Source organism: Hyperolius riggenbachi, chromosome 7 (genome assembly GCF_040937935.1).
Source record: "Hyperolius riggenbachi isolate aHypRig1 chromosome 7, aHypRig1.pri, whole genome shotgun sequence".
Classification (NCBI taxonomy): domain Eukaryota; kingdom Metazoa; phylum Chordata; class Amphibia; order Anura; family Hyperoliidae; genus Hyperolius; species Hyperolius riggenbachi.
Genome location: NC_090652.1, coordinates 23,705,757 through 23,722,994, shown reverse-complemented (window position 1 = coordinate 23,722,994; position 17,238 = coordinate 23,705,757). Strand labels below are relative to the sequence as shown.

The following is a 17,238-nucleotide window of genomic DNA, read 5'->3' as shown; positions in this document are numbered from 1 at the left end:
ACACAGGACACAGACAGCTGCAGCTGCTAAGAGCTTTCCTTCACACACAGGGTTAACAGGAGTAGTGTGAGGGAATCCCACCTCCCCACATGGTTCACTCAGCATCAGTTTTGGTGGCACTGAAGTGTGAAAGGAATTTGATAACAGTAAACAAACAGATAAACATTGAAATGGATCCACCAGTACATAGTGGCACTTCCCAAACAATTCCTATCAACTGAAAAAAAACACATTCATCGATAGTGTTAGTTTAAAGGTTATGGCCAAAATGTGCTTTTAGCTCGGAACTCAGGCACTACAACATGAAGTGTTCTAAACCCAGTTCTAATGAAGTAAACCATGAAGAAATGAACTGGCTAAATACAAAGCAAATGCGGGTGGGGGGGGGGAGGGGTGTTGTTGTTTTAACTAATATACTCTATTCTGACAATTCTGACAATTTTTGCACAAGTGGAAGTGGCAGGTCCTAGAGTCATTTTGAATGTGGAGAGAGAATGAAAGGTGATACCAAGACAATGTGCCGGTGGGTTAAATATAGTTACAATTCGATGACATGGGCAGATTTTAAAGGGGATTTGTTTTTATATGTAAACTGTAACTTAAGTTTTTAAGAATTTTTAAGAATTACCTGACCCAGATGTTTCAGAGGATACTTGGTGACAACATTGACCTTAAAGAGACACTGAAGCGAAAAAAAAAATGATGATATTATGATTTGTATGTGTAGTACAGATAAGAAATAAAACATTAAGATCAGATACATCAGTCTAATTGTTTCCAGTACAGGAAGAGTTAAGAAACTCCAGTTGTTATCTCTATGCAAAAAAGCCATTAATCTCTGCGACTTTCAAAGTCGTGGAGAGGGCTGTCTTCTGACTTTTATTATCTCAAGTGTTTTCTTTTTCTCTGCCAGAGGAGAGGTCATTAGTTCACAGACTGCTCTGAAAGAATCATTTTGAATGCTGAGTGTTGTGTAATCTGCACATATTAGAGAATGATGCAATGTTAGAAAAAACACTATATACCTGAAAATAAAAATATGAGAAAATTTTCTTTGCTGCTAATCTTCTAGTAATTATTCATAGTACACAACCAATTCATTATATCATATATTTTTTTTCGCTTCAGTGTCTCTTTAAATGTTATCTTCATTTTATTTTTTTATATCTGTTGCCCACCACTGTATCGTATATCTATGCCCCTCTAAACTTCACTTAACAACCAAGCGCCACGTACCCCCAATGCTGCCCATTAGTGCAATGATTGGTGAAGGAGAACATCTTCCCAAAGCCCATTAAAGTGCCAGATGAATGAATAATCACTGCTTTAGAGAGCAGCAGTGATTAATCAAATTGAAACAGGAAGTAGTGCCCGTTTTCCACCATCTCCCGAAGAGCCATAAACCGGACACTCCCCCCGGGGCTGATCGATTGTGGCTGGAACTAGCTCCGTGGGGAAGCGTCTGGGTGAGTGGGTTGATGCACATCCACAACCTCGTTACTAGACTCCCTGGCTATTTACAAGACACCTGCCACGTCTTATCCAGCTTTAATGGTTTTGTGTGGGAGTCAAATTTTCTGTAGGCAGGGCCGAGCCTGGGCGGGTGCTGTGGGTGCAAGGCACCCAGGCGCCTGTCTCTGAGAGGCACCGCCCGGCCGCCGCTCTCCCCCTGTGGACGCTCTCCCCTTGTGGCCGCCACTCCCTCCCTCCCTCTAGCTGCTGGCGCTGCGTCAGACCTCGATCAGGCGGCGACCAATAGTGCGGGCGCTAGGACCTAGCACGCCGCACTGATATGCGGAAGTGACATCACTTCCGCATATAGAGCGGGTGCGTCTGGCGCCCGCTCGTACTGTTCGGGTACTGATCCGATCCCAGTATCCGGGGTATCCAGACTGATTCGGATATCTGGATAGAAAAACCGGAAGTGGCCTTTAAATTGCTTTAAAAACTTTTTTGGGGTAAATGAGGCATGTAGCATCATTATTTTTAAGGGGAAACACTAATTGATGATGTGGGGACTTAAAATCCCCCCCCCCCAAAAAAAAAGAAAAATGTCTGTCAATTAACATCAGGACTAGGTTCCAGACAGCGGTTGTGCAGCCCACATTGGGCTTGATTCACAAAGCGGTGCTAACCTACTTAGCACGTCTAAAGTCTTTAGACGTGCTAACCAGGGTGTTAAGTAGGTTAGCACCGGATTTCTCAATTGATTAACCTACTTAGCACCCTGGTTAGCACGTCTAAAGACTTTAGACGTGCTAAGTAGGTTAGCACCACTTTGTGAATCAAGCCCATTGTGTCCAAAGTGCAACCGCACAACTTGGACATGGCAGTTTTCAGCCCAGACACCTCCAAAAAATTAAGCAGCAATTGTGTTTTGGGTTAAATATAGGTGGTATCAGCACAGCAGCAGTGGCCTGTGGCACCCTCGCGGTGGGAGCAGCAAAGGCAGCAGGGCAATGTAGCAGCAGCAGGTGTAACGTCTGTCAGGAGCATGCCAGACGTGACACTTGGCACTGGCACATGGCACTTGGAACTTGGCATGTGGCACTTGGCACGTGGCACTTGGCACGTGGCACTTTGCACTTGGCGCGTGGAACTTGGCACGTGGCACTTTGCCCGGGGCACTTTGCACGTGGCACTTTGCCCATGGCACTTTGCACATGCCACTTTGCACGTGCCACATGCCAAGTGCCACGTGCCACCTGCCACGTGCAAAGTGCCACGTGCAAAGTGCCGTGTGCAAAGTGCCACGTGCCAAGTGCAAAGTGCCACGTGCCAAGTGCAAAGTTCCACGTGCAAAGTACCACTTGCCAAGTGCAAAGTGCCACATGCAAAGTGCCACGTGCAGAGTGCAAAGTGCCACGTGCCAAGTGCAAAGTGCTACGTGCCAAGTGAAAAGTGCCACGTGCCAAGTGCAAGGTGCCACGTTCAAAGTGCCAAGTGCCACGTGCCAAGTGCAAAGTTCCACGTGCCAAGTGCAAAGTGCCACGTGCCAAGAGCAAACTTTGCACTTGGCACGTGGCACTTTGCACTTGGCACTTGGCACGTGCCAAGTGCAAAGTGCCACGTGCCAAGTGCAAAGTGCCACGTGCCAAGTGCAAGGTGCCACGTTCAAAGTGTCAAGTGCCACGTGCCAAGTGCCAAGGGCCATGTGCCAAGTGCCACGTGACAGTCAGACAGCAGAGGAGAAGACACTAACTATCACACTGGCACTGCTCAGCAGCATGGCAGTTCTGTAGTAAGCTAACACAGTAGTACTACTACTCTAACAACTACTAGCACTGACTGCAGTACTAGGGCCAGGGCTTAGGTTGGGAGCCCTCTGATTGGCTCAATGAGGTCAGGGGGCTGGCCAGGGTTCCTTTCTGTGATTGGGTGCAAGAGCTTAGGCTGGGAGCCCTCTGATTGGCTCAATGAGGTCAGGTGGGGCTGGCCAGGGTTCCCCTCTGTGTTTGGTTGCTAGGGCTTCTGCTGGGAGCCCTCTGATTGGCTCATTGATGTCCTGGACATCATACAGTATCTCAATAGTCTGATTTCTGCGGATATCCGCGGATATCCACATTGCCAGCCAACTATCTGCAGATAGCTATCCAGATTTCCACAGAAATCCGGAATCGTGAAACAGAATCGGATAGCTGAAAAAAGGTCGTATATCCGGGTTATCCAGATATCCGGAATCCGGATGAGCAGCACTGACAGTAATATTATTAATATTGTGAAAAAATACATTGCAGTGCTTGTCACAGGACCCCTCGTGGCCAGACCGCAAATGCCTTCCAATCTGTTTCAGCACACAGACCATGCAAGCTGTGGTCGCGATCAGTGCGCAGAAACCGTTGGAGTTTTGGCAGCAGACCAACCAGAAGGGAGCCCGTGGGTTACGGTAAATACAAATTACACACTATTTTAGGGTATAACTGACACCATCTCTGTTTTCTGAGACAGAGGAACTCACTCACTGGCTGAGCCTAGATCTACAAATAAAAACGGTTAATCACACTCTATTCTGTCTAGCTAGCAACAAAAGTAGCGTCTCTCCAGAAGTCTGGGTTCAGTTTCTGTATGGCTGAACAATAGGGTAGCTGAACAAACAACTGACGATAGCGTCGGTTTATTAATGCAATATAAATAATTAATATATACAGAAAATCGTTAAAATCAACAATTATGGAGACAAAGGATAACACAGTATGAAAATAAAAGGGAGAAGATACTTAATTCGTGGAAAGATGTCCGTTCTGGGAAAATCATAAAATTCCTGGTTTCAATTCAGTTCAGTTCATAACAAAGTTATTTTGTTTCAGAGCAAAGTCCAAACAAGATGGCCGCTAACCACATGTCCTCTGGCTAGCAACAGACAGGCTCTCATACAGATGGAATTTGGAGGACTGAGGTCCGCCTGCTAGCAATGTGCTTTTGATGAAGCTGGTTTGGGGGCGTGGCAATACCTGTGCCCTCTGAATTACCCACCAATGACAGTTCATTCCCTCTGAGAGTTTTTAGGTTTAAACTTATAAAATGCCGTAACTCATAAACGATACATATCATATTTAGGTGGATAACATATTCTTAATTGTCATAAAATACCGATTAATATGATCAGACGTGGCTAGTGCAGCGGGTCCAGATCCTGAGAAGGGTCATACCTCAACAACCGGATGGGCTATTGCGATACATTTTATACCAGCACATTGGGCAGATTTTAACGAATACGACTATATGAATATTATAGTTGTGCGGTATACAGTCTCCGTATACCAGACAAGAAATCATCCAACACATGCATTCAGATCTGCCCTCCATCGGTGCCATGGAGTCTGTGGGAAAGCAGGTTTTGAATAGACCTCCTGCTGAGAGAGAAGTGTCCTTTGCTGGCTCACCAAATGGTTTCTATGGACAACTCCCTGAGGTAATTAAAAGTAAACATTCTTCTTGGACACAAGCATTGTCCAAGCTAATTAACACCTCCCCCCAGGCCTTCTACAGGGATTCTCTCAGCTAAAACCAAACCTCCCAGCTGTTCCTAGTCAGAGGGAGATTACACATCACATCTCGGTTTAATGATTTGTGTCGCAAACCGACCGCAATTGCATTTTGGCCAACTGGGCGTCGCCCGGCGTCACAGTGCTGCATTCAGATTCAAAACTAAGAGAGATCCTAAGTGGTGGATGTCGCTTCTCTGCCAGAAGGGCCCGTACTTTGGGATCTATACTCTCTCCTAGCCTTTTTCAGTCTCCATCTTCAGTGCGCACACCTACTTGGCTCGCCACAGTGGGCTCATACCCCTGTGGCTTCTCGACTTGTAATTATTGCCACTGTCACAAACGGGGTACATCAATTTTTTTCATTTTCCATTCAAAAGAACTTTCCTATTAAAACGTATGTGAACTGTAACACCAAATATACCGTATATGTCATTTCCTGTTCTTCATGCTGTATCCAATATGTAAGGTGTACTACCCGTAATTTGAGAGCACGTATATCGGAACATTATTATGGCACAAATTGGAACACCTTTTGAAAATCGGCAGTTTCAAAACATTTTGAAACTGTCCAAAAAGGTGATTTATCTTCGTTCAGTTTTCAAGGGGTGGAACGTGTGGTCTGGCCAACCAGAGGGGGAGACATTCAGAGGCGTGAAGCCTTCTGGATCCATAGATTGGGCACCTGAATACCAGAAGGATTAAATAAACGTTGGGACTTGAGTTTAGTATATACTTATTGATACTTGTCTATCAGTCCTCTCACCTAAATATGGGTATATGTATTGTATATATCATACATCTTTTATTGACTGATGCATCCCTTTCCTCCTTCCTTGCACTTTAAGCTTTTTCATGAGTGTACTTATTATATTCTCTAAATTGCAGTGGTAACCTTTTTACATCGATTTTAAATTTAATACCATTGTTATTACTCAAATTATGTCTGTAACATGTTTTTTCTATATACACCAACTAATAGATGTATTGTTCCTTTAACAAGTTGACAATATAGGGTATAGGGCGGAGTTTCCTCCTCCCACCTGCATCTAAGCCTCCCCCTTAACAGGCTCATTTTTAACTATGACAGATTGTAGGTCCGACATGCGTCAGTTGATCCTGTGATTTTAATTGGACTGTATTGTGGAATTTTTCAATAAACATATCAGCTTTTTTCATCGACCTGGTCTGGTTGCGGATCCCTTCTTGTTTGTGCTTCTCGATTGGCCTGGCTCACCAAATCTTGCACTGACTGGTATGATTGGAGGGGGGTAGAGCGTACATGAACTTTTCCCTCTACATCCACTTTCCAGGAAACTGTTCATCTAGGAATGCTCGGACCTGACACCCATAATGTGGTGGTGCACCATCTTGCTGGAAAAAACTCAGGGAATGTGCCAACTTCCGTGCATAAAGAGGGAAACACATAATCATGTAGCAATTTTGCATATCCAGTGGCCTTGAGGTTTCCATTGATGAAGAATGTCCCCACTATCTTTGTACTCCATATACCACACCGTCATCTGAAGGCAATTGTCTATGCTGTGAAGATACGAGATGTGCAGCACCTGAAACTAGGGATACTAGAAACCTGTGTTAGCATTTCTCCTGCGGTGTTGCTATCAGTGTGTGAGGAGTGGGAGAAGAGGGTTGCATTGACAATCCAACACAATGGGCAGCACACTGAACACATTTTATAAGTGGTCAGAAACTTCTAAATAACTCATAAAATAATAAAGTTAAATTAAAACCAAGCACACCATTGTTTTTCTTGTGAAATTCCCAATAAGTTTGATGTGTCACATGACCCTCTTCCTATTGAAAAAACAAAAGTTGGATTCAAAATGGCCGACTTCAAAATGGCCACCATGGTCACCACCCATCTTGAAAAGTTTCCCCTCTCACATATACTAATGTGCCACAAACAGGAAGTTAATATCACCAACCATTCCCATTTTATTAAGGTGTATCCATATAAATGGCCCACCCTGTAGATCAGTGCTATCAGGGTCAGATTTGTACTTCCAGAACCCAAGGCCCGCTGCCAACAACCAGCTTTTGATGGAGATTAATAAGCAAGCTGAGAGTTCGTTTAAAAAGTTAGTGTAAAAACTCAATTATTTTGATATATAACTGGGACATAACTGATAGAAATAATAAAGAATTAATTTACAAATTAATGTGATCTGTGGTGTTGAGTAACTAGTAGGGAGATCACAGTAAAATTATGTGTCTTCATACGTAAAGAGAGCTAATTTTACAGTTAGGCTCGGTTCACACTGGCAATTAAGTGGCAAACAGATCCATGAAAACGGCTCTTATTACTGGTCGATCGGATCCGTTTTCATTCTGTTACTGCCCAGCTGCCGTCATTCCATTCCCCCCCCCCCCCCCCCCCCAGCCCCCATCACCAAAATGGATTTTTCTGGTTAGAACGGTCCATTTCTTCACTAGTGTAAAATAACGATCCATTTTCACATTGCCCTCAATGCACGGCTTCAGCTTCTGTTTTCGTTCCACTGGGCTCAATGGTCCGGAAAAATTGCTGCATCACCAAATTTGCGATCTGTTTAGCGGATCATGCAGAACGGACCAGTTCTAACAGACCAATGTGAACGGATCCATAGGATAACGTTGGATCTGTTTGTATCCATTAGGATCTGTTTCCATTCCAATCTGCAAACAGAGCATTTTTTATAGAAAAGGTGGTCACTGTGGGGATACTACGGTCAGCTGTATGACAAGGAGAGGCCAGGAGCCAAATGGTGCAGTATTGTGGGGTATTAGATGTTAGATTGTAGTATAAGAGTATTTATACTCACAGTCCATGCAACCACCGTATATAGCCAATGGGGAAATAACCGTCCCCGCTCGGTATTCAAGGTCCTACTGGATGGTCGTGCTCCTGGTTGGTTCTTCTTGGTTGTAGATAACACCACACCTGGATGTAATGTATAGTACTGGGGGTGGAGGTGCCCAAAATTAGGTAATGTAATGAAACAAAAAATAATAGTAAGGTGGAGGGAGATGTCTTTACCCCTCCAGATCAAAGAACCCAAACCACGGGGTAAATGTTAAAAGACTAAATTATTTATTCAGTACGATTAAAAGGACAACAAGTTGTATGGGTCTCAGCACCCTTCTTCAGGTCAATACAAGTGCCTTTAACCTCCCTGGCGGTAAGCTGCCCCCCCCCCCAGACCCCGTGCGCTGCCTGGCCAATCAGTGCCAGGCAGCGCTGAGGGGTAGATCGGAACTTCCGATGACGTCGGTGACGTCATGCCGCCCGTTGCCATGACGACAGGGGAAGCCCTCCAGGAAATCCCGTTCTTTGGGATTCCCGTTTACCCTGTGGTTTAGGTTTGGGTTTTTCCATCTGGAGGTGTAAAGCCATCTCCCTCCATCTTTCTATTATCTTTTGTTTCATTGCATTACCTCCACTCCCCCAGGACCATTTTTAATGCAAGTGTGAACCGGACCTAAGTTCTCTAATTGATGCAAAGTGGAGAAAAAACGGGGTGGAGCAAGTTCTACAGAATTACTGCAACTCTGTTCTTGCGGGACAACAGGGATATTGAGACAGGTAGAAAGGCAGTAAAAGGCAATGCAGATATACTGTAGGTAAAAGCATGATTAGGGAGCTGAAGATAACATGCAATAAGCGGAGGACAGGAGAACAAAGGCATCTCGGCACCAACTCATTCCATAGCATAGTAAACTTGGCACTTCAGTAGCAAGTTCCAAAGCTTATTGCAAGTGTGACTTACACAGTCCTCGGGAAATAAACAGGTATAACATCCTATTACCATCTCTAGGAGGCTGTGACATGGTGTCTAGGTGGGAAAACAGGCCTCCTGGTGACCGTTTTGTGCTCCTGCGCAATTTCAAAGGCTCAGTTCTCACAGGCTCCTTAATTGAGACCTTTCAGATAAACATCATCACCCATTTTAAATAAGACACGCCCCCTTCCCCAGTTTTTCACAGAGTGAGTAGTGATTTCACTGTTAATTACTTAACACCTCAGAGCATGTGTGGCTTCATTGGCTGGTGAACTCCTGCATTCTTACTTCAAATGCTCTCATTCACAGTCATAGGCAGTGCTTCTCAGATACCATTTTTCACTATCTGGAACTAATTCGGATTCGGATACCCCTCTATGCGATCCGGGATGGATATCTGTATCAAAAATTTTCCAATACGAATCTGGGTCGGATATCCAACCCCAGTATCCTCGGTATCCGGGTGGATTCGGATATCTGGATAGAAAAACCGGAAGTGCCTGTTAAATTGCTTTAAAAAGTGTTTTTACTGTAAATGAGGCATGTATCATCATTATTTTGCAAAGGGGAACACTTAATTGATGATCTTGGGACTTAACCCCCCCCCCCCTCCAAAAAAAAATGGCTGTCAATTAACAACAGGCCTAGGTTCCAGACAGCGGTCGTGCAGCCCACATTGTGTCCAAAGTCCAAAGTGCAAAGTGCTGCATGCAAAGTGCCACACGCAAAATGCAAAGTGATAAGTGCAAACACGTGCAAAGTGCCACGTGCAAAGCGCAAAGTGCCACGTTCAAACATGTGAAAAGTGCCACGTGCAAACACGTGCAAACACGTGCAAAGTGCCACGTGCAAAGTGCAAACACGTGCAGTGTGCCACGTGCAAAGTGCAAAGTGCCACGTGCAAACACGGGCAAAGTGCAAAGTGCCACGTGCAAACACGTGCAAAATGCAAAGTGCCACGTGCAAAGTGCAAAGTGTCACGTGCAAACACGTGTAAAGTGCCACGTGCAAACACGTGCAAAGTGCCAAGTGCAAAGTGCCACGTGCAAACACATGCAAAATGCAAAGTGCCACGTGCAAAGTGCCACGTGCAAAGTGCAAAGTGTCACGTGCAAACACGTGTAAAGTGCCACGTGCAAACACGTGCAATATGGCACTTTGCACGTGTATGCACTTTGCACATGTCACGTTGCACTTTGCACTTTGCACGTGGCACTTTGCCCGTGGCACTTTGCACGTGGCACTTTGCACTTTGCACGTGTTTGCACGTGGCACTTTGCATGTGTTTGCACATGGCAGGCAGCAGCTGCACGCACAGCACCCACACAGACACATAGCAGCTGCAGCAGCACACACTCTAAATGTCACACTATGACATCAATCAAGCTAATGAACGATTTAACTGTAGTGTAGTGATAGTGAAGGGGTTAATCACTGAACAGCTTATCACTGTGTACAGCCCTTGGCCCAGCAGCACTGTGGAGCACACACTCTAACTGTCACACTTTGAGACATCAATCAAGCTAATGAACGATTTAACTATAGTGTAGTGATAGTGAAGGGGTTAATCACTGAACAGCTTTAGGTTTATAACTGTGTACAGCCCTTTGTAGGGCACCAGCACTGGAGCATGTCTGTTAGTGTGCATTCAGCAAGCCAGGACGATCTTTCTCATCATGGCAGCCCTCCATATTATACAGGGGGGCTGGCCAGTGTTATTTTCTGTGATTGGGTGCCAGGGCTTAGGCTGGGAGGCCTCTGATTGGCTTAATGGGGTCAGGTGGTGCCGGCCAGGGTTCCCCTCTGTGATTGGTTGCTAGGGCTTCTGCTGGGAGCCCTCTGATTGGCTCCAGGATGTCATCACCTTAGTTACAGTATTTCGGATCCGGATACCTGCAATATCCACGGATATCCGCGGTATGCGCCCAACTATCCGCAGAAAGCTATTCGGATTTGGGCCCAGCTATCCGGAATCCGGATCCGGTCGGATAGGCCTAAAAAGTTCAGATATCCGGGTTACCCGGATATCCGGAATCCTGATGAGCAGCACTGGTCATAGGTTTCTCCAGTCCAGTGTCAGTAGAGAAGATGGTGTAGAAACAAGGGGACCCTGTAGGCTACAAATACTGCCAATTGTCGTTAATAAAGTAACCCAACAAGGTAGCTTAGTTTTGTTAATTGCTTTTATTAACATCAGTTTCATGTTCAGATAATCATACTTCATACTCGCACACCAGTACCTATTTTGAGATGAAGATTGGCAGCTATGTCGACCTACTTGGCTTTGTGAGCTGCAATAAACATAATAGCTTTATAATCAACCATATTGCTCTCATTCCTCCTCCTCTGCACTGAATAATAATCAACAACAAAGCCCAGCTTGCTGAGGGCATTTTTCACAAAGCTTTCATCATAACTAAAAATATGAACCCTTTCTCCACCAACCACATAATAAGAGGCGTTTAATAGCCCGATTAGTATCAGGTGGCCTCCAGGTCTCAGCAGCTTTGAGATCTTTTCCAGGTTCCTCATATAATCATCTTCATCTTTGCTGATCACCTCCATTATCCCTAAACTGGTGACGCAGTCGGCGAGTGGAAGCACAACAGGATAAGTTATATTTTCATTTTCGAAATCACATGATATGACGTGACTGATAGCTGTCTTCAGTTGCATTTCTTTGTCCTGAATTTGGGCACTAAGGGAACAAAAAACATAACAGATGCTTTAAAATGGATGTCAACATAGAAGAACCAAAGAAACCTGTTCTGGAATCTGGACTGAGCTTGGCTGGCACTGTCCTGTCACATGCAACCTGCCTTCACTTATTCAACTTCTCTCTCCACTCCCTTCCTTCCGTTACCTAAAGCTTGGTACATACTTTAAATTATATTTGGTCAATCAATTTTACTTCCTCCATGTAGCATGAGGGTCAACAGATATTATTAAATATTATTAGCAGATCGTGTGTAGGTAATTCCTCATTCTAAATGACAGAGGTGAAATTGGTCATTGGTCACTCATAATTGAAAGTGTAAACCAGGCTCAACTTACCTTTCCTAAAATCCTCTGAGCTGCTGGAGGACTCTGCTTCTTCCGCATCTCAGGGTGCGTACACACATTCAGTTTTGATTGGTTAATCGCTGACCAATTGTACCACCTACTTGTAGTACGAGGGGCAACCAATTTTGAATACTATGAGCAGATTGTGCAGGTAACATCTCATACTACATGGAAGTGTTAAAACTGACTAATCAAAATTGGATGTATATACCAGATTTTACTGTCTTCTTCAACTGATATAGAAAAATGGCCCTTTATAGACTATATTTAGACGACACCTCACCTCTTTTCTTCTAGCTTGGCGGCATGGGCTGATGCGTGGCTCCAAGTAAAAGCACCAGTACGAGAGTCCTTCCATTTGCTTGTCTCCATGTTACATCTCTCATTTAGCTTCAGTATAATTATGTCCTTAAAGATATCGCAAACTGAATAGAGATGATGAATGATGGAAGCTATACTGAGATCAACCAGAACATCTCCTTTCATAAAACCTGCAGGAATGTTAAAAAAAATTGACACGTTAACTAAGTACATCCGAGTCATAAAGGTATTTAAATCGGAATGAAACCCAGCATTTCTTCTTTGCTCTATTAGATTATTTACAGCATATTATATACAACCAGCATTTTTTTTACTAGAACAGCATTCAAAGGTTTACACACAGGACTTAGAAGTTCCCTGCCAGCAAAGCTGGACAAATCCGAACTTTAGATAATGTTATCTTGTATTTAATTGTATCAAGTGAGGAATGTAAATAAACACTTCTATGACACTGCAGGCTCAGCTCAACAAAGACAGACAGACATAAAGTATTTCTGCTTACGTTAGAAGATGAATAAAGCAGTTATAAATAAAATGCAAAGTCAGCTCTCAAGGCAAAAAAAGTGTACTTCGGGAACGTATCATTTCTAAATGAATAATAATATGTATGCACAAAAGCAAATAGGATAATGGTATGGGTTATAAAAAGTAGAAAAACACATTTTTATTGAATATTATGTCAGGGTTGTACACCGCTTTAAGTAATTTGAATATGTTTTTTCAAAATGTTAGTACAAAATGCTACTATTTATTTATTGCAATGTGTTCTACAACCAGAAATATACTTAATAATATTATTCCAGGGGTGTAGCAATTGGGGTTGCAGAGGTTGCGACCACATCGGGGCACTTGGGCCAGAGGGGCCCCGAAGGGCCCTCCCTCAACTGAAATATTAGCTCTCTATTGGTCCTGTGCTCATAATAATCCCTTCTACAGATACTTTGAATAGTGGTTATCATTAACAAACTGCTCCCCATTCCCTTCTTGCACCTCTGAAACTGTAGTTGCTATAGGCAGGTTTTGGTGCGCCATATCAATTGTTATGTATAGAGTGCTTGGGGAGGCCATTATAAAACTTGCATTGGGTCTCATAGCTCCTTAGCTACGACACTGTATAATTCCAAACATTAAAGGATACCCGAAGTGACATGTGACATGATGAGTGAGATAGACATGGGTATGTACATTGCCTAGCACACAAACAACTCTGTTGTGTTCCTTTTTTTCTTTCTCTGCCTGAAAGAGTTAAATATCAGGTATGTAAGTGGCTGACTCAGTCCTGACTCAGACAGCAAGAGACTACAGTGTGACCCTCACTGATAAGAAATTTCAACTATAAAACACTTTCCTAGCAGAAAATGGCTTCTGAGAGCAAGAAAGAGATAACAAAGGAAATTTCTTATCAGTGAGGGTCACACTGTAGTCACTTCCTGTCTGAGTCAGGACTGAGTCAGCCACTTCCATACCTGATATTTAACTCTTTCAGGCAGAGAAAGAAAAAAGGAACACAGCATAGCTATTTGTGTGCTATGCACTGTACATACACATGTCTATCTCATCATGTCACATGTCACTTCGGATATCCTTTAAAGTGTACCCGAGGTGACATGAAGAGATAGACATGTGTATGTACAGTGCCAAGCACACAAATAACTAGGCTGTGTTCCTTTTTTATCTTTTTCGCCTGAAAAAGTAGTGATGAGCTAAAATTTTGCATAATCGAATAACGAAATTTCAGGGAAATCGTAATTAATTCCGTATGTAAACATAATCAGCATCATGAATTTGCATTTTCACGAATTTAGGGATTAATACATGCTATCATCACCAAAATTGCTACATGTCTTAAGCCTCGTCTACACGTGCCGATAGTACTTATCAATCGAGCCGCTAATGCGGGATGTGGGATAGCTAAACAAAAAAGTTATTTTTAGGAGTAGTAGGATAGATACAATTGTTTATATCATCAGTTTATTTCATCTCAGGTTAATTCTAGCTAAAGGGAAGCTCTGGGTTGCTGCCAGAAGAACTACAATGGTGCTAGTCTCTAACTGTCCAGCAGACAGAGAGATGCATTACTTACCCCATGGCTGGTGGGGGCTTCACCAAACTTCCTTTGTGACCTGCAGTGATTACAGAGGTGCCAGCAGAATAAAACAAGAACCAATATAAAAACAATAAAATCAAGGGGGTAAGGGTGGACTTACCTCCCCAGAAGCTAAACACAACCAATGTGATTAGTATAGACAAAAATTTAATCTGTACTCCAGTAAAAACAATTGCAACGCGTTTCGCGGGTCTCAAGCCCGCTTCCTCAGGCAAAATACAAGAAAGGAGCAGCTCAGAAGTTGTGCAGTTGTGTGCAGCAACCTCTTCCTTTGTGACCTGTGGGTCCTAGTCTACTGTCCCAAAGCAGGACATGCATTACAATCAATAAATATGCTGGAGGATTGACAGGAAGCTGCCATTAAAGACAGGAAGCTGCCATTTTACCTTATATTATTATTTAGCCAGCTTCAGCAGTAAATTCCAAGCGAATTTGTTGCATTCCCACAGCAGAATGATTGATTTATGCACCTAAATGAGGACAGTGAAGTTCTACGACTTTACAAGTCGCATATTTTGCTGCCCGTAGGAGGCAGAGCTGTGCACAGTAGCTCTGCCTCCTATCAAGTCAATCTCCACTGATCTCTGCCTCTCCCCGCCCCTCTCAGTGACAGAAGACTTAGTAGGGCGGGGAGAGGCGGAGATTGGCAGAGATTGACTGGAGAGGAGGCAGAGCTACTGTGCACAGCTCTGCCTCTACCAGGAAGGAAGATCTGTGAGCCCTGCAACTTTGCAGGGCTATTTCTAGGACATAAATCACTCGTTTTGCGGCGGGAATGCAGTGAATCCACTTGGAATTTACTTCTGAAGCTGGCTGAATAATAAAATAAGGTAAAAAAAGACACTTCAGTGTCTCTTTAAAGCGGATCCGAGATGAAAAACGAACTATAACAAGTAACTTGTCTATATATCTTATCTAAAGTGTACATAGTTTACACAGCAAATCTAGCTGCAAACAGATTTAATAGAATATGATTATTTCTTCCTGTGATACAATGACAGCAGCCATGTTGTTTGTAAACATTACACAGGGGCAGGCTTATCTGCACCATCAGCACTCAGACTGTGAAAAAAAAACTAATCCCCCCTCCTCCCCTCTCTGCCTCTAAAATCAATGGCTAGTAACACCACCTCCTCCCCCTGCCCAGACTGAGCTCCCATGAGCCCTTGCTACTGCCAAGGCTCTCTGAAAACCTGTGGGCATGGTTTATTTAGTTTATAGGGAATTCGAGTATTAAAACAAAAACAAAAAAGTATTTGGCTTGAGGAATGCCCTCTAAACAATAGGAAAGGAACACAATTATGCAATGAGTAAAAGTTCACCTCGGATCCACTTTAGCCTCACATAGGACTCCAGCTCTGCCACGTGGACAACTACAAAGTCAGTCTATACAAATGAACACAGACAAGCAGAAGTTTTCTGAGCATGTCTCTAACCTGTGCTGAGAGTAATGCCCAGAGAAAGGTCCTCAGTAGGTCACCTCACCTTTAGAAGGTTTGCAACAGTGCCTGTCTAATAAATTGTCATTAAAAACACAGGAATTCATTGCACATATTTGCAAATACACAATAATTCGTGGGGAAGGCAAAGGGTAAGAGTCATTATGTCATATGACCTATGGCTCTTATCCTTTGTCTCAAAGCAGGGAATGCATTACCAGAGCCGGACCAAGGTCCTCCAACACCCAAGGCTGAGACACCAAAGTGCGCCCCTCCATCCCTCCGCCCCAGCCGTCACACACTGATTGCTACTAGACTAAGAGGCACCCCAGAGCCCCCCACCTCCCCAATACCTTAATCTCTAGTTATCTGGCTTGCAGTCACTGCTATGTATCCTCTTTTCCTATTTCTTTCTGCTTCAAACACAATTGGGAATGACAACTGAATGAATTGTGCGCCCCCTCCTACACTGCGCCCTGAGGCTGGAGCCTCTCCAGCCTCTGCCTCGGCCCGGCCCTGTGCATTACAATAGCTAGAAGTATTGGAAAGAAAAACAGACTTAAATTCTATGAAAACCAGGAAAAGCTGTTCCACTCTTTTCACTGTGAACTGAAGTTTTGCTGTGATATACTGTACATACCGGAGCTGAACACATAATGAAAATTCACCATAGGAAATTTCAAGGAATCATCGGCAAACACCATATCTGGCTTGTCCGAGAAAAATGTCTCTAGGTAATGTCTAGAGTCAAAGTCATGCTTATGGTAATATTTCTTTGGTCCACAATCCATCTTGTTACAATCTTCTTCACTTTGGTTTCCCGCTCTCTGCTCCACCTGTTTGACTTCGGTGTTCCCTTTATAGTTGTACAGCCCAAGGTAGTAACACCTTTTACTGTGTGATCCATTGTGTTCCTATTACTGTGTCTCACAAGTCAGTCATGGGGAATCATCTGACTGAACCTGTCTCTTGTCAGAAGGTTACTGAACGATTATTCACTCCTTTTCCAAATACTACTTTGTTTGCTGTGCTAGATGTAGGCTTTGAAACTGTATAGTATTCTTTTACATTTGCTAATTATTTAACTTAGATATAGATTCTACCAAAAACAGAATGGCCCCGAAGCATGCAATATGCATGATTGTAATCTGATGAAGTCAAAACCCCCTGTATCTCAGTAATTGCATATCCAAAAAATTAAATGTTGAGAAGGAACTTTAGAAAGGATAAAGTGTATACTAACTCTGACAGATCTGCGTTAAAGCAATTAGGTAGATTTTAACAGTACATGTTTAACCTCTTAAAGCGGATCCGAGATGAAAAACTAACTATAACAAGTAACTTGTCTATATATCTTATCTAAAGTTTAGATAGTTTACACAGCAAACCTAGCTGCAAACAGCTTCAATAGAATATGATTATTTCTTCCTGTGATACAATGACAGCAGCCATGTTGATTGTAAACATTACACAGGTGAGCTTATCTGTATCTTGAGCAAAAAACCTATTCCCCCCCCCCTCCTCCTCCCTCCTCCCCTCCGCCT

General features: G+C 43.5%; 1 protein-coding gene across 1 annotated transcript; it reads right to left on the bottom strand.

Annotated features, from left to right (window-relative positions):
- Positions 1-10,962: 10,962 nt before the first annotated feature.
- Positions 10,963-16,509, bottom strand: LOC137525413 (indolethylamine N-methyltransferase-like). The gene is made up of 3 exons (XM_068246491.1): positions 16,335-16,509; positions 12,111-12,318; positions 10,963-11,462 (listed from the first exon to the last, which is right to left on the bottom strand). The coding sequence occupies exons 1-3, from the start codon at positions 16,483-16,485 to the stop codon at positions 11,039-11,041; spliced, it is 783 nt and encodes a 260-aa protein (XP_068102592.1). The 5' UTR covers positions 16,486-16,509; the 3' UTR covers positions 10,963-11,038.
- Positions 16,510-17,238: the final 729 nt, after the last annotated feature.

Excerpts from the sequence above, each read along its gene's own strand:
- LOC137525413 (XM_068246491.1), bottom strand. The coding sequence starts at position 16,485 with ATGGATTGTGGACCAAAGAAATATTACCATAAGCATGACTTTGACTCT. Across the intron at positions 12,319-16,334 it reads TCATTATGTGTTCAGCTCCG|GTTTTATGAAAGGAGATGTT; the intron begins GTATGTACAGTA and ends ACATTCCTGCAG. Across the intron at positions 11,463-12,110 it reads GCCAAGCTAGAAGAAAAGAG|TGCCCAAATTCAGGACAAAG; the intron begins GTGAGGTGTCGT and ends TTGTTCCCTTAG.